We start from the raw sequence: 22852 nt of genomic DNA on the forward strand, positions 1-22852 counted from the left end.
CGCAGCCATACCCACCCAGTGAGCCATGCCTCCCCCTGAGGGCACCACAGTACTGATGTGGCCCTGGCACTTTGCGATAAATAAGTGAGTTTTGGGTTGTGGTTTGGGCACTCGGTCTCTAAAAGGTTTGCCATCACTGATATAGAATAAGTTGAAGTTTGGCTATTGTAACTCGCCTCTTAGTATGTTTTTAAGATAATTTACTCTGTGGGTATTAATCTTTTGCCTCTTATATCCCTCAAACAACCTGGATCCCACTTCAAAAAAGTTTACTTTTTTCCAATAAGGACATTAATATGCTATCCTGTTCTGTTCTATTATGTTATTGATTCTTTCATCCTCAGTGTCATGAACATTATCTTCCTGAAAGCAGCAGAGGAAGGTTTCAGCCATATACATAAATTTTGGGTCTTATGTCACATTAAACTCAACTGGATATAAGTTCTGAGTAGGAACTTGATTGGCACTTCAAGACTCTACCTACTTTATTTATGTATAGTAGAAAATAACTTGATAGTTTTTTTTTCCTTGAATAGACCAAAATGATGGAAGAGAAAATAAATACAGGTAAAGAGTGAAAAAGCGATGTTAGGTCTACCTCATAAGTGACAAGTGACAAGTCATTATACTTCCAAGACTGAAAAAGCTATTTAATTTAATGAAATATACATCAGCTTAGATTCCAGGAAATTTTAAATTACTGCTTTGATTTGCAGATTTGAAGGACTAAGCTATATTAATGTTTAAGGTGCTGGTCTAAGACTAGAAGAGCCAAATGCAAATCTCCACTTGATCATGGAGCTCATTGGATGACTTAACCCAGTTCTTCATAGTATCATTGTAGTAGGATAAAGTCTCTCCACTTACAGCATATTGAGTCATCAGAGAAAAAGGGAATATAAATATAATAATAACTACCTAAAAGATATATATTTGGCTGGAGATTGGGTTTTCCAATGGACACATGATATTATTGGATAGGGCCATGCTAATGCCTCTTCACCAGCCAGCCCCTCCCTTCTCTTCTCTTCTAGTCTAATGTTGCCCTTTGGGTTTTTTTACATTGAGAAAAATGTTTCAACAGACAAAGCCTCCATCTAACCTCCAATTTCTGCCATTAGTGAAATTGTATTAGTAATCTCTTATTTTAAGGTCCTGCATAGAACCTTTTGTAAGCTGGGAATGGAACAGTTTACCATGCTGGAATGGAATCTGTTTTACAGCTCCTTCTCCTTGTTTCCTGCATCCATGTAAAAATGGGGCCACTTGTGAGGATTTTGGCAACAACTATGTCTGCATATGCTCTGCAGGTTACACAGGAAGACATTGCCAATCAGGTAACTTTAGAAAAGCATAATACACTCTTGAGAAGACAATTCCTTGTTATAAAAGATAATAATTATCACCATGAGATTCATCTGTGCCAGGAAAGAGGGCAGTGCCTACATTTTTATTAAACAAAGCACCGGTTTTCTTTTTTGAATAGAAATACCAGTGTTCTAGAATATTCTACTTCACACTTTTTTTTTATTTTCAGAAAAAAAAGTGTTTAAAACCTGGCAGCACAGCTAGGGTAAGGCATGCTGGAATTCACAGCCCAGAGCTTTGCAAACAATTTTCTTTTCCCTCAGAGATTAGGGAACTAAAGTTTGTATCCATATTGGTTAGAAGTTGTGCCAAAAGTTGCATTTGTAACATTCTTTAAATAAGCATGCAGGTATGATTGCATTCTTCTGGATGCCAATAGCTGAAAGCCTGATGGCAAGTTACAATAAAATACCTTTTCTAAAATAACTGCACTCATGCATGAATGTGCCTTTATATTTACACCCAAAAGGCTCATCATCGCTGTGAGGCCTTTATTTATGCAAGTCAGAGATTATACTGGCACTTGTTGCTTTTTATCTTTCTCCTATTGTAAACCCCACTGTCCTTCTCTGTCTCTCCATGTGTGTGTGTCACTCTCTCTCTGTTTTTACTTTAGAGATTGACTGCGGTATCCCCACTGAAGTGAAGCATGCTCAGGTAGCATTTAATTCCACTAAGATGGACTCCTTGGCAATATATCACTGTGCTCTTGGTTATATTCTGAGTTCCCAAAATAACCCTCGCCTATGTTTGGCACAAGGCATCTGGAGTGACCCACCAGAATGCAATGGTAATTTGATTCACTGTATATATGTGTGTACGTATGTATGTGATAGACAGAGAAAAAAAGTGAGAACATTGTTTTTCTGTCAACTTCAAACAACTATTTCTCTTTTGACTTTTATTTTTGAGCCGTACTCTGTAACAATTAAAATATTAATGTTGAAAGAATGATTGAATGAAATCAATCCTCCTTTTGATTCCTATATATTCTTTAATTATGGTTTTAAAAATCTTTCATACTTAGTTAATAATAGCTGGGAGAATGTAAACTAATTTCATTTATCAGTTACACCAGACTCAAGTTTGCAGGTGTTTTGGAAGCTGGTAGTTATTGATTTATTTCCATGTGTGACAATATATGAAATATGTATATGAAGTTTCCTTGCAGGGAAAATTATTTCCTTGCCAATTCTCTACCTTAAGATAAAGGTAGGGAAATGAGACTTTTTAGTATAGATCTTCTCTTCTCAAGTATCCTCCCAATTTTGTACCTGCTTTTTACTATTAAAAGAGAATATCCTAAATATAGGAGATGTTGCCAGGACAAGTGGTTATCCAGGAACAGGAACAGGCAATGTTTTTTGGACTAGGTCTCCCAGTCTATTACTACGAGCCATGTAAGCCAGCTCTGGTGAGAGTTAAAATGTGGAATGTTTGCAGAGCATCTGTTTGCCAGCTTCTATTCTGAGCAGTTCAGTTCAGACAAGACTCCTGCATTATGCCCAGCAAACATAGCACTTGCAAACTCAAGAAAAATATTGTATGGATAATTCTTGACAGAAGAATAAAAAGTAAGATAATGCAGATATGGCTTCAAGACATAAAGATTGAATAGATAGGGTTTATTGTGAAGAAGAAGCAATTCCCTTCATCATCCTGTACAAATAATAGGAAACTTATTATCTACTATAATCAATGGCACCAAAGATGACTGGTGTAATATCCTTAACTTCAAGAATCATTAAACTATTTAAAACAGAATTTCTGCCCTGCTGCTAAATAAATCATAGCTTTATGCTTATAAAGATGCCTGTACCCTAGAAGTGATTTAGTCTAAGTTTCTGAAAGCCACACTTCATGTCCTTCATTGAAATGACCTTATACAATTAGAGCTTGGCTGCATTTCTTTGGGCCTGGCCTGAGACTTTGCCATCTCAGATTTTGGCTGAAACACATAGAAAAAAAGCGTGTTCCTGATTCATCACATCCTACCAGATAGATTTTCCTCATCCCTGAAGAAACAAATTGATTCTGATGTGGCATATTGTGACATTACATTCCTGACAGTATTGATACTTGGGTCCAGATAAAGCCTTAATTGAATTTAAATAGAAAATTTGAGGTTTATAGACCTACAAAATGGTACAGTTACAATCATGCACCCCTATGGAATAATTGCAGGTTCTTCACAGACAATTCCTAGATACCTCTACAACATCTTACATGTTCCACATAGGGGATTTTTTTTAATCTTAGCTCAAATTGGCACATTACCATATTACTTATTTATTTAGCGTATGGCTGGTCACACACAGAATAAAAAGCACTTCATATTTACAAGTTAGAACAGTTAAAACAATTTTTTTTTAAAAAGAAGCAATTATAAAACCTAAGAGGAAAACAGAAATAACATTTCAGAGTTTAATGTCGAGTTTGGAGATCCAGTCAGTAGCTGCTGTTGTTACGCAGAGGAAGTCCTTAAAATCTCCTGGGTATCTTCTATTAGTGCATTCCCTCACTATGTGTTGGATAGTCTGTCGGGGAGGCCCGCAATCACATTGTGCTGAAGGTGTCTTTCCCCATTTATACAGAGAATCGGCACACACCCCATGAGTCGTTCTAATTCTATTGTATGTCACCCATATCTGTCGAGGTAGATTAAATCCTGGAGGTATACTATTAACCATATTACTAATATCCTGTATAATAACCATATGTGTATTTACTCTGATTTAAAGTTTGAACCATGTATTGTTGCAATGCCAATTGTACCACCCATGATGTCTGGCATTCATAAACCTGATATCATGGTTCTGACAAATGCAGTACTTCAAAGAACTTCAAGGCATTGTTTACCTTAAAGAATCTTTTATACTTGCATAGCTTCCGCACGTACATATTAGACGCCAAGATCTGAATTCTCCTCCCCTGAACACATCGTATCAATCACAATTCCCTCCCTTAATTTAACGTCATAAATCACATTCTCCAATTGGTTTAAAATGCAAACTTTCCCTCCAGTTTAACAACCCGCCAAATTCTTCTGTTCTCTTATTACAAACAGCCTTGAGATACATACTCTCTACTCCCCCCAGCATCCACTAATTCTAGCTCTAAAAATAATATACGAGTTAAAGGAAGGCTACATTTCCCTATGTTGTCAAGCAAGAACATCCGATGTTAGCAGCATTGACACCTGATTTTCAAAAAAAAGTTATGTCTCTGATTAAGAAATTACAATCTTCCTTCTGCAAGATTATAAAGGATACAAGTTTCTAACAATAGCTATCATTTGCAAAAGTCAGCATTTTTTATCATTTCAGGTTTGATTTTTCTGTGTGTTAAATATTATATCTGTTTTAGTGGAGTAAAGGGAGGGAAGAAGGAAGGAACTCATTAACTATATTTCCATAAGAAGTTTCTGCTCACTGTTATCAGCACACATAATAACAATGACTATAATAACAACAATAACAATAATAATGAACAATGATTCTTCCCTACAATAAAGCATTGCTAATAAAATTCCAAAGGGAGGTAATCCTTCTTAAAGAAGGGATGAAGCATCCCTATTTTCTATGCTTCAAGTCTACCAAATAATCAGAAAAATCTCCCAGAATTTAGGAAGCTGTTTTTTAAAATGACATTATGTTTACAGATATATAGGGACATGGTGTCTCAGTGGGTTAGGATGCTGAGCTTGTAGATCAGAAGGTCGGCAGCTTGGCGGGTTGAATCCCAAGTGCCGCATAACAGAGTGAGCGCCTGTTACTCGTCCCAGCTTTTGCCAACCTAGCAGTTCAAAAGCACGTAAAAATGCAAGTAGAAAAATAGGGACCACTATGGTGGGAAGGTAACAGTGTTCCATGCGCCTTTGGCGTCTAGTCATGCAGGCCACATGACCACGGAGACGTCCTCGGACAAGCGCTGGCTCCTCAGCTTTGAAACGGAGATGAGCACTGGCCCCTAGAGTTGGAAATGACTAGCACGCATGTGCGGGGGAACCTTTACCTTCTTATACAGATACAAGGTTCATTTATCACCATTTACAGTCATTTGTACTGAGTTGTAGCAGTTCTCCCATATTTTGGATGGATCTCTTAGTTCCACTTGGGTTGTTAGCGTTTGAATCTAGAATTTTTTGTATCAGATATGGCTCTTCCCACTTATATGAAATGTGTTTGGGGAGAAGAGAAGATATTGCAATTGTTTACTCTTTTTTGTCTATTTAGCTACTTTCTTAAAAACCATATTCCCTGTGTTCTGATGATTGGGAGGGAGCACAATTTTTGATGTTCAAGCTAATGATACCCAATATCTATATATTTATAATTTAAGAAACAAGAATGCAGCATCTCTTTCCAGTTGCTTTCTAGACATCAGATTTTCCATTGCAGATAGGTGATGGGTGCTTCTTTTACCTTCTTTTGCAGAAATCGATGAGTGCAGATCTCAACCCTGTCTGAATGGGGGGTTGTGCAAAGATCAAATTGCCCATTACCTTTGCTTGTGTAAAGCTGGCTATACAGGAAAGAACTGTGAATTGGGTAAGAGAATATGCAAATATCTTTGCTAGGAAATTGTTTAATGTCATTGTTTATTAGTGCAATACATTGCTAATTGGATCACAACTCTGTTAATACTTTGGATCCTTTGATCTCAAAAGCAGGGTTACAACATATGGGGTGCCAAGGTCAAAATGACCCCTATAAGACGACAAAGAGATTCAGAAAACTCCAACACTTTCTTACCATCTAGTGCACTTCCAATTTTTGCAACCCAAATATGATAGCCATACCTGAAAGCTTTCCTAAAACATTATACGGTAATAACTTAAGAAAAAGCTCTGAAAGAACGGGCAAGATTCTTTCTGAGCAAACCACCCAGAGCCATTTGGTAGCCACCCAGACTCATTGGACTAAGTTGGACGGCTATATAAATTGAATAAATGAATAAATAAACACACAAATAAATATAAAAATTTGCATAAAGGTTCTTAGGAAATTTTTGTTAGTTTGTCTATCAGATCCCACTGCAATCAAAGGGCTCCTGGCATCTTCCAAGCAAAACATTAATCAAAACATCTACAGTACAATTCAAAGTAAATATTTTAAAAATTTACATTTAAAATCATATCCCAATAAATCATCCACAACAATCACAATAACAAAAACAAAAAAATGAATAGAATGTGTCCATGACATACTGAACTGAAACACTCTTCAAAAAGCTCAAACTTTCATCTTTGTCTAAAAGTCATCAGGGAAGGAGCTAGTCTAATCTCTTATAGGAGACCATTCCAAAACAACTGAAAAGCAGCATTTCTTGGCTTTAGTTCCTTCTTAACACCAGCACTTTTAAAGTATATTTAGAAACCAACCAACACCTGGTACAGGAGCTGACAGTATTGGAGTTGTATGTTCTCAACATTGGGTACAGGCCACTACATTCTGGCCCAACTGCAGTTTCTGAGTGGTTTTTAAAGGAAGCCTTATATAGAATGCATTGCAGTAGCGTGAGGGTATGTGTTGCTGTAGTCGGGTCTTCTTGCACTATGTAAGGCTGCATTGATTGCACCAGCTGAAGATGGACAATGGCCATTCTAGCACAATTTCCACTTGCTTTTAAAGCAGATCTGTGAGTCCAGAAGGACTGTGAAATTGTAAGCTTGTTTTGGAACCTAGAAGTCCCTTGGATGTAGTAGATATATTTGTTTGGAACTGAACTGTATTTTCAGTCATTATCAAACTACATTTCCCAGAATTCCAAGCCACCATGAGTAATTGAACATATCTAGAGTATACTAAGCTAACATAAGTGAGAAATGTTGGCAGATTGTGTGAAACAACTATATTTGGGGAGAGGATGCAGTGAGGACAGCAAAGTATAATACTCTGATCATTTTTCATTGAGTTATTTATTTCACACAACTCATTTATTTCCTACATATGCAACTTTTCTTCTTCCTTGCTTGCTAATGTTCCATGGAGAGGGAATATGATTACTTAGAAAAGCATTCCATCATGCAATTAAATACTTAGTCCATGTTTCCTTTCCCAGCAGACCTAAGGTGACAATGTTTTATTTACATGTATTTTAGGAAAGACATTATGAACACACTTTAGGACAGGAAGAACTAAGCGTTTGAGCACATCAGGTTTGGAATATTATCACCTATAGTATATTGTGAGCCATGGTGGTGCAAAGGTTAAGAGTGCAGTATTGCAGGGTAATTCTGCTGATTGCTGACTGCCAGCAGTTTGGCAGGTCGAGTCTCACCAGTCAAGGTCGACTCAGCCTTCCATCGTTCTGAGGTCAGTAAAATGAAGACCTAGGTGGTTTCGGGACAATATGCTGACTCTGTGAACCACTTAGAGTGGGCTGTAAAGCACTGTGAAGCGGTATATAAATCTAAGTGCTATTGCTATTTTGTGATTTAGCTGTAAACTACTGCAATTCCTTTCAGATCTGGATTCTTTTCAGATCTCTTGGCTAGAGGCTGGATAGGGGCAAGGTCCTATTACTTCTCCATAGTGAGCTCTTCATATGTTCTGGAGAAGAGTTCTTCCTATAAAGAAAGAGTCCTAAGTAAATAAGGAAAACAAACTTCACATCCCGAAATGTCCAACAGGTCAGATTAAAATGGAAAATTAAAGTGAATTCCATTTAAGTGCAGTTTCACCAGTCATTATGCACCTGACCTCCAGATGTTGTGGATAATCTTAATAATTAAATTCATGGTGTGTGAAATATCCTGGTCTCAAAATAAGGTTTTTATCAGCTAGATCACAACTGAATAGTTGTTCTTTTCATTCTCTGCTTGGGAGAACAGCAAAACCTTTCAGATATGAAACTTCTGTTTTGACAAAGAAAAGGCAAACCCAAGCCATTAATGCAATTGAGATAGAATTCTTAGCCTTCTAAGAAGAATGAGAGGAATTAGTGCTGGGAGCACTGCAAATAATTTATTCAGGAATGGAGTGATGCAAGCTTGAAATAATGCCATTGTTTACAAGGGGAGGGTTTCAGAAAAAATGAAAGTAGCAAAATATTAACCAAACAAATAGAAAGTTATGTTATAAAATGATGGCCAATACATTCCACGGTACTTTTTCTAATTACAAAATAATCCCAGGACATTCCTTGACTAATGGATGTATTGAATTACATTTACAGTATATCTACTTCTTCATCGGGCTCAGTTAGCAAACTAAATAAATAAAAATAAAATCTGCCTCTTCTTCAATCAGTTCTCTCCTTATAGAATTATGACTATTATCTTTTACCTACTGTGAACAAGAACATCTACTTTTGCTTGAGTCAGTATAAAAGCAACAGCATAAAATTAGCTGCTTCCTTTGTTGTATCTGTTTATTCCTGGATAAGGTTGTCCTGTTCTTCTGTTGCTGCTGCCCCTTTTTAACACGTCATCAGACAGTAAGGAAAACAATGGCGATGCATTGAAGCACTGTGCATTGAGTGGCAATGCAGACTTGGCACCTCTAGTCTGATTTGTTTGCTTTCTATCCCATGCCCTGCAAGAGTGCCACTTTTTTCTGGGATACATGTGTGTCTTCAAATCAGTCTTGACTACTGATCACTGCCTGGGCTATACTCTGTGGTTTTCTTTGCAGATTTTCAGAAATAGTTTGTTATTGACTGCTTTCTAAGAGAGAGGGACTGGCCCAAAGTCATCCAGCTGGTTTTGTGTCTATGTGCCCCACTGCACTCTGCAGCAGCCACCACCAGTTACATGTTCATGCCACATACTGCCATTCACCTGTGTGCCCTACCACACTTCTCTGCAGCCATCTCCCTGCTTGGCTATGCTCACATCATTCATGGTAGCCAACTGCATGCCCTCCCACACTCTGCAACAGCCAACCCTTGCCTAGTCACACTTGTGGTGCACTGCGGCAGCCATATCTTCACGGGGGTGCACTCTGTAATATTCAGCCACCCACTGGCCTGCTTGCAAGGTGCCCCAAACTTGCCACTTTGTGCCGGCTTCCATGTTGACTTTGTTTGTTGGAAACCAGCAGGAAGCCCTTACTTAACAACCTACAATCCTCTCTTAACAATGGCAACAGGGACTGCCAGGATTGCCATTGTTAAGCCATGTGGTCACATAATGTGCTTTACAACCACATTGCTTAGTGACAAAAATTCCAATCCCAATTATCTTAGTTAAGCGAGGCTACTTGTGTTCTGTTTCAAGGTTGCCGATACCCACACATAGTATTCAAAGCTGTCAAATTTCAGGTTAGATTCATGGCTTTTAACAACCTGTAATCACAAAAATTATGGCTATTGTATCTTATGGTACAGATACACTTCAGGATATTCCTAAAGTAAACTAGCGGTAGCATCTCCCTTCTCTCTGGAGTGAAATTGTAAAGATCTGGTCCTCTCTCCTCTGCTTTTCAAGAGTAACTAGTGTCAAACATAGCTGGAAGGTAAGAGATATGAAATGAAGTCAAGAAGCACAGTGCTTAGGAGAAGAGCAAATGCTAGGAGAAAAATGTCTGTAGGAAGTCTGACCAGAAGGAGGGGATCTACTTGCGTCTCCCAACACACTAAAATCAACCCCTGATCACACACTGGACATTGGAAGGGAAAAATAGTACTTGTATACTAATACAGTTTATAACAACTTAAGGCTGTCTCATTCATAGACTGGGAATATGAGAAGAACAGCATTTTGATGCAAAGTAGGGGACTGATATTTTCAAGGCATAGTTGTACTAAAGCTACAGGCACACGCCATATGAGTCAGTCATTCTTCCAGTCATAAATGACATCCTGTGGTTTTGTTTTTTGGAGACTCCTAGGAATTCTGTTGTTAGTGCAAAATTGCAATTAAGTATGGCTGTACTGACACTCCTTGGCATATAATTCTAAGAAATGTATATTATCCTAAAGCATATCCTCATCTGCACCAAAGGGAGGTATCTGCCTGAGCCACTTCCAAATATTTTCTGTCTCTTGTGGACTTTTTGCCCTTCATTGTCCTGGCAAGGATTTTGCATATCTCTGTCAAGGCCACCTCCCTTATTCACTATACTGTAGTATTAATTATAATGCATCATTATGTTGCATATGTTGATCTTCATATTGTTTTGCTATCCATTTACTTGCACAAATAATTGTTAAATCTCATTAATTTTTGCACTATGTAGTTCTTGGTGACAATTCATTGCAATTCTCAAACTCTGAGGAGCTGCTGTGGCTATCAAGTTGAAAGTTATTTTGCAACTTTGCAAAAGTAAAACAGTAAGGTTTAATTGAAATGGTAGATAAGACAATTCACTTTAGACTTCATGAAAAATTACTCCATGGATGTTCAATGGTGCTGGTTTTCTAGCTCATTACCGTTAGGTTGAATAATCAATTAATTTTTAATTTTTCTTTCACACCTGCAGAAATTAATGAATGTCAATCTAGTCCATGCAAAAATGGTGGAGTTTGCAAAGACCAGCCAGGATCATTTATCTGTCATTGTACTGAAGGCTTCATTGGAATGCAGTGTGAAATGGGTAAATAATGAATGAATTAATTAATTAATTCTAAAAAAGTTCTTAGAACGTCCAATATTACTTGTTACTAACAATGGAAGATAAGCATCTTTGTGTTGTTTGATCTAGCTCATAAATATGCTTTATTCAGTATAAATGTTAATTTAACTTACAGGTAAAATCATAGCTATTTAAAAAAGTTATTCCTTTTGACTTTGGAAGGCAGGGTGTTTTTTCTATAATTAGTTCTTTCTATAATTAGTTGTGTACCTGGTCTGGGCACAGCAGTATAAATTAGAACAGATCACTGGTCTAATTCTTAAAAAATGCTGTTTAAACATTTGCAGATTTTATACATTCTGATAGAGATTTTAGATGGCATGAAGTAGTCACGTAATCATCTCACTGATGATGAAGATAATCTGCAGTGATCAGGCTAGGTTTTTTTTTATTTTAATCCCATTTATATCCCACCCTTCTCTGAAGACTCAGGGCGGCTTACAATCTAAGAAGCACAAATCAATGTGCTTAGCAATAGCCTTCATTCTATGTATATGCCTGCTTATTAGGGCTTTTGCCCCCCCCCCAAGCGGCATTATTACAAAGTCAGCTTATTGCCCCCAACAATCTGGGTCCTCATTTTACCTACCTCGGAAGGATGGAAGGCTGAGTCAACCTTGAGCCTGGTGGGATGCGAACCTGCACTAATTGCAGGCAGCTGGTGTTACTTAAGGAGGCATTAGCCCACTGCTCCACCAAGGCTCTTTGTTGGATGTATCTGTATTGTTTTTATATGTTTTTGTGCATCTCCCATCATGATGCTATTCATTATAGACAGATTGTCATTTCAGATAGTCACCCGAATGATATATTTCTTAATGAAAGAGAAAACCTAGGAAAAGTTTGCTAAAAAACAAATCTGAAATTGCTGTCACCTGGGCCCTTTAAGTATTTTGTCCTTATGTTTTCTTGAATAGATATAATGGTGTCATTATCTGACATAATTTTCCTCCACCAATTTCATGTTTATTAAAGAGAAAGTATACAAAGCATTAGAAAGTATTCTCATTGATCTACACTTTTTAATAAATTTACACACATTTCTAATATTCTGTTTTCACTTTGTCATTATGGGGTACTGAGTATAGATTAATGAGGAAAAAAATGAATTTCAACAACTGTAGAATCAGGGTACAGCATAAGAAAATTGACAAAAGTGAAGGGGGTCTGAATATTTTATGAATGCACTGTATATTATCTGGATCCAGCCAGGGTGTGTTATTCACTGCATTACAGCAGGCATCTTTATAAAGGGCTATCCACCTGAAGCAGAGTCATCTTCTTAATTCCATGTGACACCTCCTACAGATATCTGAGTGAGTGTATTTATGCTCCCCAGAAGTGGATGCCTGTAAATCAAATCCATGTCAGAATCGAGGAAGTTGTGAAAATCACAGTGGTTCTTATCTGTGTGTCTGTCCAGAGGGCTTCTTTGGCTATCATTGTGAGTCAGGTAAGGTAACGTGAATGCAAGGGCATTTAGTATACTCAAAGGTATTTGCTTTCCAAGACGGTAAAAGGAATACATAAATACATTTTAATGAACTTCGGTCTTCCTTTTCAAACATTTTCATTTTCATCTTTATAAATTGTGTTTCTCAATGAATTGTTTTGTCCTTCTGTCCTAGTCAGTGATCCCTGTTTCTTCAATCCATGTGGAAATAGAGGCTACTGTCTACGAATTAATGAATCTCACATCTGCACCTGCAAAGTGGGCTATACTGGCAGGAATTGTGAGAAAGGTAATCAAACTTATGCTCATCCTAGAAAATAGTAATTGTATGGATTGAATACAATTTCCTCCTCATTTTTTTCTTCATTTGGGAAGAAAAATTGACATCCATGTCAACAATTTAAATTGCTGGATGGAATTTCATTAGGAAAGCGTCACTGGTTTTAGTATAGATACTATAATTGCAAAAACATCTTCTCGTGATGTTTTTGTTGATTCTTCTGAGGTAGCTGAATTCCATTATTTGACTTTTGTTTCCCAGTTTTCCTTCCAGGTATACTGTAATGTTGGCCAAAGAAATAGAGGAAGGAAAACCTTTTTATTGGAAGGGCACAGTGCTCTTCAGGGAGGGGAGGTGTTTAAAAAGTCAAGATGGTCACAACAGCGCAAAGATCCATCTCTTCATATATACATGTGATACTGATGGGCATATATATTGACTGGGACTTTGATTGCATTGCTACAACTGTTATGATGATTTACACAGAGAGAGAGGGAGGAGAGAGAAGGAGAGAGAAGAGGCTCCTAGTATGGCAGTAATTTGAAGCAGTATGTCATGAATGATAGCAAATGGCTATTCTCAAACTAGGGTGCCTGTAATATGGCTACATATTCTGGAAGTCGTCTGAAAGAAATTAGGTAGTGGAAAGCCAAACTAACTCATTTAAATGAGTTATATATTTTCTTCCTTCTTTTTTGTTGGCACTGATACCATGAAGAGCTGCTGCCACCAATGTCATTAAAGGTGGAAAAAGTGGAGGAGAATGGGTTGTCAATCTCTTGGCGCCCACCCAAGGACCAGGCTGCCAAACATATGATTGATGGCTACGCCGTGACGTACGTATCCTTCGACGGCTCTTACCGCTGGACTGATTATGTGGACCGAAGTCGTGCTGCCCACCATTTGCGGGCACTAGCCTCCGGCAAAGCCTACAATATTTCTGTCTTTTCAGTCAAACGCAAATCGAATAACAAGAATGATATCAGCAGGCCCATCATGCTCGTCACTCGTACTAGTGAGTAGCTCCTTTAGAGGAATAGAGTTGTGGGTACAGAAATGCCTGGCTGCAGTAGTTAGAATGCCATGCAAGTGTGCTCAAGGATCCTCAAGGCATTTTGCAAGATCCTTCCAGAACCTGGCTATTCTCCCTTAAAGTTCCACAATCTACAACTAGCACGAACAAAGGGCATTTGGTTGGGGAAAGCTGTACAATAAGAATACTGGGACACCATTCTTTAATTCATAGTAGAAATTTCCTCTGTACCAAACTAGCATCATTACATTTAGAAATGCTGCTTATCACAAGAATATTGATCTCTAACTAGTGGGAAATGAATCAAGTAGCATAGGAACAAAAGGAAAAATGCTGCATTAATTTTGTCATCTTCTCCAAATATATTACCTTATAATCATAATCTGTAAAAGTCGAAGTAGCAGGAAATAATTTGCAGTGGCAGTTACAAAACTATAATCAGGCATCACCATGCTCATTGTAAATATTTCTTATATATGATATAATGTTAGGTTGAATTAGTTCAGATTAATTGCATTTTCAGACAGTGCTTAAAATGCTTCCAACAAAGATTCAACATGCTGCTGCTTGCTAGCTTGTAATATTTTGATTTCTTTAATTGTAATAAACAAAACAAAAAAACATTAAAAGAACCTGAGTTATCACGCTTGATAATTTTTAGTATCCTTTGGATATAGAAAGTAAATTAATTTTGATTATTACTCAAACTAGGGATATGAAATGTGTGGACAAATTATTTACAAGCCTTTATGTGCTTTACTGTTTCATACTTGTCTTTGATTTGGGATTAATTTTTTTTCCAAAGAAAGGTCCTAAAGTAAATAACACTGAGAGTGGGAAAGGATATTCCAGGTAATATTAAAGAGTAGAATTCCATAGAATGGCAGAGAATAAAATGGTTTAAAGTGTTTTTAAATGGGTAGGAACAATTGATATGAGAAAAATGACCTCTAGCCTATTAAATGACCTATTAATCTGCAATTCTTCCCTTCTTCTATCCTGGTTTTTAGCAATTCAGTACATTAGGATAAGTGAAGTGCAATTGAAAGACACCATATCATACCCTTATAAAAAAATAAAAGCATGTGAAACCATAGACAATGAAATATCCTAGGCAATGCTGCTAAACTTGGGATTCTTTTTTTAGCCTAGGAAAATAAGAGGAAAGTATTTCTTCCTCAAGGATATGAGCTATAGGTCCTGAAAAGAATTACTCAGAAGGAGGAGCCATAATATTTCTTATTTTACAATGGTATCATTACTAATGTTCACAATTAAAGAAGACCTTTGCTTTGATTTCTTCTAAGAATTGGGTGCTGCATGTGACACTTAATAAACTCCCACAGGACCATGCATATGGTATATTCCTTAAACTGTTGAAGGAGCTGGGAACTTAAGAGAAGACAAATGTCTTTCTGCACTATTATCTTCTTTAAAAATCTCCAACATCTCTGTTGGAATTGGATTAAGCTCTAATGATACTTAATCTGGGCAGAATTTATTTGCATTGTTCTCATACTAACTTACTAGCTTGTATCGATCTCACTAACTTGTATCGATCTTCTACGTAAAACATTTTACAGGGAAAGGCTTTTCCAAGTTTTATGTGCGCTGCTTTATAGCCGTAATGATACAGATATTTTTCTTATTTATTTTATGGCTGTTGCTATTTCAAAAAGCAGAACAAGAACCAGTTGGATTAATAGAATTGCTATGCCAATGAAATGTTTGGGGGATTGATTGTTTATGAGTGATGCAGCTAAAATTTGAGTATTTTTCTATGGGATTATGACTTATGCTAGAATATGAACGCATAAGACTTATAAAAGTCACATGGCTTTATTACATTTGTTCCAGGGACTTTCCTACTAATACGAATTACATAGCACTAAATTAGCTCTGAAGAAAATTGCTGAATAGATGGTGCTATTGTTCATGGACTTACATTTTCTATACTCTTATGCTCATGACTGATTGGTGAGAGTATCTGTCCCATTGATCCCCTCCAGAAGTTTGGAAATTATAATTCTCAGAAAGTCAGGAATACTAGCCCCAATGTAAAGTATCAGGTTGGAAGCAACAGAACTAAAGCTTGCTATGTAAAAGGAATAATTGTGTGTATTCCTGAAGTATCTTTATTAATCAAATTTATGTAGCCTCCCATCTCATGAAAAGTAACTCTGGGTAGTGTACAATAATTTAATAAAAACAAGACAGTTAGTCCATGACTTACAATTACAACTGAGCCCAAAATTTCCATTGCTAAGCAAGACAATTGTTACATGAGTTTTGTCCCATTTTGTGACCTTTCTTGCCACAGTTATTAAGTGAATCACTGCAGTTGTTAAGTTAGTAAGATGGTTGTTAAGTGAATCTGGCTTCTGATTTTTGATCACATGCCCATGGGGATGCTGCAACAGTTATAAGTGTGAAAAACAGTCATAAGTCACTTTTTCCAGTGCCATTGTAACTTCAGATGGTCACAAAACAAATGGTTGTAATTTGAGGATTATCTGTACATATATAAAAGCATTTTAAAAATATTTAAAAATCAACGTTTAAAAACTAGAATTTAATTTAAAAAAATTAAAATATACAAATCCCAGGCAGAGAAGGATATCTTGCTGCTAGTATCAAATACAAGCCACAAACAGACTTTCCTGCGTATTGTTGTAAATTGTGGCTTCATCCTTTCTATGCCATTCATTTTACTTTTTTGTGGGATGTTTCAGTGCTTTACTCTTTCCCCATTCTTTTTTAACATCTACATGAAGCTGCTGTGTCAGATCATCTGTTGACACGGGGAATGGTATCAGTATGCTAATGATACTTAAATGTACATCTCTGCTTTGACTTTACCAGGTGATGCACTCAGTTCTTTTCCATTGCCTGGAGGTTCTGGGAGTTTGAATGGAGGAGATGGGCAATGATATAAATGAAACAAATAATTACTTGATAACTGAATGTGTCACAACCTCTTGAGGGAGTCCTTTACTATAGAATAAAATGCTTTCTCTCCAGTACAGATGCAAGTTGCCATGTAGTTTACTCCCAAAAGGGCAGATGCATTCTGTTGCAGAAATCCTGTCAAAATCCCAGAGCAACATTAGTCTTAGTAGAAAACAAGAAAAAGGTTTCTGATAGGACTGCTTCTTAAGGAAGGTCAAGAGGGTGTCTTGTCAATTGCAGTGTGTTGTAACAATCTCTTGCACTTCCCTTCTCTCATCTTACTTAACAGGACCTCACCCAGTAGAAGGATTTGAAATAGCCAATGTGACTTCCACAAGCATTACTGTGCAATGGGCTCTTCACAAACTCAAACATGCCACAGTCAGCAAGGTGCGCCTGTCCATACGGCAGCCAGAGGATGTAGAGGATCATGCTGTAGAATTAAACAATACTGTGACCAAATACACATTTTGGTGAGCAAGAAGTAAAAGATACATTGGGATGGAATAATGGAGGTAGTGGTGAATAAATAAAAGTAGTCCAGAGAGGTTTTTTGTAACATGGCTAAATAGCTGGCTTGATAGAACACCAGGCCTGGGTAAACAATTTAATGAGAAAAACAGTCATATAGATCCATTCCTCAAAGCTCCAGAAGAGCGACTAGAAAATTGGCATAGCTGTTTCAAAGGTCTCCTAAGCTTTTGGGGGCACTATCAGATTATTTCCATAGGCCTAGCTGAGATTAGAGATTAAGCAGCTGTATTTCTTGCTTAGATATTTTTTTATGAAGCTTAGGAACCTCAGTGTACAGATGCTTTATCAAGAAATTAGCTCTAAAATTAGCTCTTGAATCCATCATAAAGATGGGAAGGGAAAGAGAAATCAAGAAGATCAAGTGGCAAAAAGAAAAGGTAAATTTATCCTTTCTGAATCCACCTTTATTTACTTCCATTAAATAAAATATGAAAATTTCTCAAATTAGAAGGACAATTGAAGCACATATGTGGCAGAAAATTGAAGCTGGCAATGATTCAAGTATTTATCTTATATTGAACAGCTGTGTGCATACATCTGACTGGGTTGTTTAACTAAGTTTCCGACTCCTCAATAAGGAATAGTATGTTTTTTCTCTCTCAAAATCCTAACCCTTTGATTAAGATTTATTCATCATGTATAATCTTCCATAAGGGACCTTCAACCAGGACAGAAGTATCTTATTCACATGTGGACCTTGAGTGGCCTTAGTAATGAAGATCATCCCACAGAGAGCTTTGCTACGTCTCCTTTTTACGTCTGGACTCGTGAGTTTTATTGAACCTTTTCTGCTTGCTTTTTGCTTTGCCATTTTGTAATTTAAAATTAATAAATTATAATTATTATAATTTGTAATTAAAACAACAGAGCAAAACAGTGGTATAACTGTTTGTAGTCCCCTTGCTGATGCCATGGGAGAGCATCTGACCAAACTTTCCACTGATTCTGATTTGAATTATCATTTATTTATAAAGAAGGAGAGGTTTTTTTTCAGTTGTACTACATTTCTTTTCACATATAAAATAACTGAACAAACTGAAGGAGTGAATGACTTACCTTGCATGTCAATGGTATACAGCTGGAATGAACTCTTACCATTCAGTGTGCATGATTTCCTGCTTAATGTTACATTATATCATTAGATTAACTGATGCAGAAGGATGGTTCAAATATTAATAATTCTATCTGTAATGAGTTAAAAATCCATCTCTAAACTACTTTGAACATTGTTCCTCGTCTATACTTCTTGTTATGAAGATCAGCAATCAAATAAATGCAGTACTTTCACAGTACACATGGGACGCCTTCTTTCCTATGAATGGAATATAATTGGGGGAGGAGAGAGGATACAAATATACAAGAGGACACAAAGGTAATACAATCACAGGAGCCAGACAACTAGTGAATTCCCAGAAGCTGCTTGCTCATTTATGAAAGCAGAGAAGTGAACCTAGTACTAATTTTGAGGGTTCCCTCAAAATTATTTATTTGACTATTTATTTGACAGGCAGCTGAAGAGAATTCCAATCAAATTTCCTTCTTCTCTCTGAACAGGACCTCTTTCTCCTAGAAACCTCACTGCTTCCAGAGTTGCAGCCACCTCTGTCCAGATGACTTGGGAACAACCCCTTGTGGGCTCAGTGGAAGGCTACATCATCAATGTCAGCACCAGCCAGAGTGTAAAAAGCCGCTATGTCCCCAATGGAAAATTGTTTTCCTATGTAGTGCGTGACCTGAACCCAGGTCAAAGGTATCGCTTATCTGTGATGGCTGTTCAAAATACCGATCAAGGACAAGTGATGAGTGAGCCTGCCCATCTTTATATTACAGCCTGTAAGTGTAGATCACACGGTTTTCTTCATACTACTATTGTCGTATGCAGAGGCAGCAGTAACTTGTATCTGTCTATATCCTTTATGCATTCAATGATCAGCTACGTCTATTCTCCATGATAAAAGCAAGATGATTTTTTTTAGCAAAACCTAAGAATCGGTGTTTGCATCCTGTTTCCTTTGATGTGCAAATGAAAGGCTTAGATATCTTGCTTATCCTTTTGATTTAAAGCAAAATCATGCTGATACCAAGGAAGCAAAAATAGCTGTTGGAAATCAATTTTGGAGTATCTTTTTTATAAAAAAATAAATAAATAATTGGGAAGGAAATGGAATAAATCTGTCTGTGACTGCATCCCCAAGGAAAGTTAACATATCTGTCCAAGATTATTTTTATGATGAGGAATGTCACCGTTGCTGAATCTGTTCTATTCTGGGAAGATTTTTATTGGGTAAAATGGCCTAAAAGGAAAGGCTTAACTCTACCATCTGCACAACATCATAGTTAAAATAACATGCACCAGCATACTTTGAATTTTTTTTTTCCAAGACTGTGGCATACCCTGCTGAAAAGGAGACAGGCCTCGAGTTTTTTACCCAGATTTTTACATTCCATTCATCCAGTTCTGTTATCGTGTCTTATATTTAGTGCAGAAAGATGGCACCGCTGAAAGACGCTGGAGCCAAACAGGGCATCCGCGGGCACTGAGAAATAGAGTGCCCCCACCTTTCCTACCAGAATTGCATGTGCTTGCTGAGCACTCTGTCCCCGAGGACCCTTCACTAACACCCAGGTAAAGAATGAAACTAGATTACAGTAATGAAACTAGAATAAAATAAATATAGATGCACAGCGTGCTAAGTCTGTGCACATCATTTCAGCTTTGCAGATGGGAATGTCTGAATGTTTCTCTTTTTTTAAAAGATTTACAGAACTAGTGGATGGCAGAGGAAGGATCACTACTAAAATCAGCAGCTCTCCAAGTCGATCAGTTTCTGTGAAAACACGTATGTACTGTTCACCCTCCCTCCTTGACTTTCTGTTCTGCATCATAACTTTCTGGTTAAAATATCCTTGCCTGCTTCTTCTAGAACCAGAAGCTCCCATGAAAGTTGAAGAAAATGTGGAGGAATCAACTAGTCGGACCAAACTAGCACTGCAGCTGTCAGAACCTGAGAGTACCAAGAGAGAAAGTATGTTTGAAGAAAGGAGATAGAGATGGTCCAAGATTACCCCCTTGCCTCTCCAACCTTAAGTAATGTTTGATTTGTACTGGATTATCAAGAATCTTAAAAATAGCCAGAATATCACATCCTTCCCTTTGCATTACTAGGTGAGAGACATAATTGTTCCATAAACGTCTGCAAAAATGGTGGGACCTGTGTTGCTGGCTTAGAATCTTACAATTGTGACTGTACTCCAGGATTCAAAGGCAGATTATGTGAACTAGGTGAGTTAAGAGAATAGTGTGCTTTTCTGAACAATTTTGCCACATGCTACTAAGAGGGAGAGAAAGAAAGGAAAAAAAGCGGGGGGAGTAATAGGAAACTGCCTGGACCTGCAAGCATTGCTCCTCTTTTTAAAAGGGATGAAAAACTTACATACAGAATTAGAAGTGATGTTTAACAGTGCACGATAAAAACAGCATAGAAGTTTATCCATAGACTGGAAGGATATCCTTCAGTGTCGAGTTAAAAATCTGCATGGGGAAATAGGGGAAGAAATAGATTTATGGGCTATAGGAAGATTTATGGGCTATAGGAAAAATTTGCTGCTGTACTGAAAAAACTCTTTCTGGCCTAAAGAACACAAGTGCCCGTGCCCTTGTCGTAAATGTAATGTTCATCAGACTTTGGGAACTGATAAAGCCATTAATATGAGCCACTAATACTTGGAAAAAAATTTTGGCATGTCAGTCTGCTATATGGCTACGTTTTTTCCCATGAACTGAAAAAAATATATTCTTGGAAGAGGAAGTAAGATTTGCATAGTTATAGATTCTACATATAGAATCTAATTATGATTGCTACAAATGCATAAAAGAAAAATATTGACTTTACAAACTACGTTTTATTCATGAAATCTATTTCTGACCTATAAATTAACATTAAAAATCATACATGGAGAGTATCAGTTTGGGGCATTATTGGAAAGTAATAGTAGATATTGAAAAGATGAAATAAGGTGTGTATATAAACTTATGACAAATCTGGTCTCTTCCTGGAAAATTATTTCCCAACTCTGCCCTTTCCTTTGTGTTTTTATACTGTTTATAATCTGTTTAATGAAATTATGCCACCAAGAGTAGTCTAGAGAAAGGGGTTGTATTTAAACTAGGTATAACAGACATCAAACATCTTACCTTAGAGTAAGTCACAGTGAATTAAGGAGGCCACTGTGAAGATTATGGAAGTGTTCCAGTCTGATATAAGTTCAGATTACTCATTTTACAAAATATAGGTCTCCATCTTTTTTAATGGAAAAAGAGACTATAGACATAGCTACTGATTTACATAATTAAGTAGACATATGGATAGAAACTGAGCAAAGGTTGAATTGCTGCAAGCTTACTTTATGGAGTGGAATTGCTATTTCAGTATTGCCATTAGGGAATAGGAAATATGTCTGCATAGCACAATTTGTAATTGTGTATCTGTGGCCAGAATTGTGACTGGGAGGAGAGAGGTTTTCGTGGCTGTGTTGATTAAAATAATGCATAATTATGATGCTGAGCTTTATTAAAAATTCTAAACTTATGAGAGCCAGTTTAGTGCAGTGATTGAGGCATCAGGCTATAAAGCAGACCTTTGCGTCTTTGGGCCAGTCAACATTCTTTCAACCTTAGGAAAGAGGTAATGGCAAACCACATCTGAAACACTTTGCCAAGAAAACTGCAGGGACTTGTCCAAGCAGTTTTTGAGAATCAGACATGATTGAACACAAGAAAAAAAGAATTAAAACAAACATAAGGATGTAAAAAGCACCAACATTCTTCATTTGAGATGACATTCACATGCTTTACAAAAGCTGTTCTTGCCTTGTTTGCTACAGAAATTCCATACAACTCTATTGGTATAGGATATTTTATTATCCGAGAGCAAACTGCACTAACATACTGTACAATCAAGTTGTAACACGTACTTCTGTTATTGGTGTGTTTTCGCTCTTCATATCTCTTTCAAGATATACTTTTCCCCCCACATAAGAACAGTTTAATTCCTTGGCACTGCTCTGAATAATTTGTCTGATTTGCGCAAAAATTAGACCCAAATATTTATCTCTATTTATTGAAATGTCCTCAGTATGTAATGTTTTTCCCCTTCAGCTTGTAAAAAAGTGCCTCAGTCTTGTACTCGGCTATACTCTGAAACAAAACCTTTTCCAGTCTGGGAAAGAGGTGTTTGCCATTATCTGTAAGTATTGTCTCAAGCATTTTTTTTCTTCACATATCAAACTTCAGATTTCCCTGACGCCGTCTGCTTTTTATCCCAACCTGCCTGTTCGCTTTTTTCCATAGGAGGCCCAGGGAGGAGGGGGGAGGACACATGTCTTTTACACAGAATTAAGGCTATTTTAGATTTATACTACAACTATCATTTTTCTGCCTCAAAAATAGCAAGATAGTATTAACTTTCACCAATTGCACCATCAAAAATTGGCAATATGGTTTTGAGGAAACTGCAGGTTGCCTGACTCTGCTGAGGCTTTGGGGGAAATGTGAGCAATGTCTTTGTTAATGGCCTGGGGTTTTATTAAGGCACTAAGGGATTGTTACTCTTGCACAGTAAAAAAAAATCTAAGAGATTTAAGCTCTGGGATTTAAT

General features: G+C 37.1%; 1 protein-coding gene across 1 annotated transcript in view; it reads left to right on the forward strand.

Moving 5' to 3' along the window:
* Nucleotides 1–22852, forward strand: part of SNED1 (sushi, nidogen and EGF like domains 1) — a gene marked incomplete at its 5' end in the record, with an annotated part of 74041 nt that overhangs the window by 47754 nt on the left and 3435 nt on the right. Inside the window, 15 exons of the mRNA XM_083364997.1 lie at nt 1224–1337; nt 1985–2158; nt 5805–5918; nt 10794–10907; nt 12286–12399; nt 12575–12688; nt 13398–13694; nt 16951–17134; nt 17850–17962; nt 18750–19028; nt 19677–19821; nt 19953–20035; nt 20120–20221; nt 20362–20478; nt 22354–22441. Of these exons, the coding sequence (XP_083221123.1) occupies nt 1224–1337; nt 1985–2158; nt 5805–5918; nt 10794–10907; nt 12286–12399; nt 12575–12688; nt 13398–13694; nt 16951–17134; nt 17850–17962; nt 18750–19028; nt 19677–19821; nt 19953–20035; nt 20120–20221; nt 20362–20478; nt 22354–22441 (2152 nt within the window). The remainder of the gene's footprint in view (nt 1–1223; nt 1338–1984; nt 2159–5804; nt 5919–10793; nt 10908–12285; nt 12400–12574; nt 12689–13397; nt 13695–16950; nt 17135–17849; nt 17963–18749; nt 19029–19676; nt 19822–19952; nt 20036–20119; nt 20222–20361; nt 20479–22353; nt 22442–22852) is intronic.

Source organism: Vipera ursinii, assembly GCF_947247035.1.
Source record: "Vipera ursinii genome assembly, chromosome: 5".
Classification (NCBI taxonomy): domain Eukaryota; kingdom Metazoa; phylum Chordata; class Lepidosauria; order Squamata; family Viperidae; genus Vipera; species Vipera ursinii.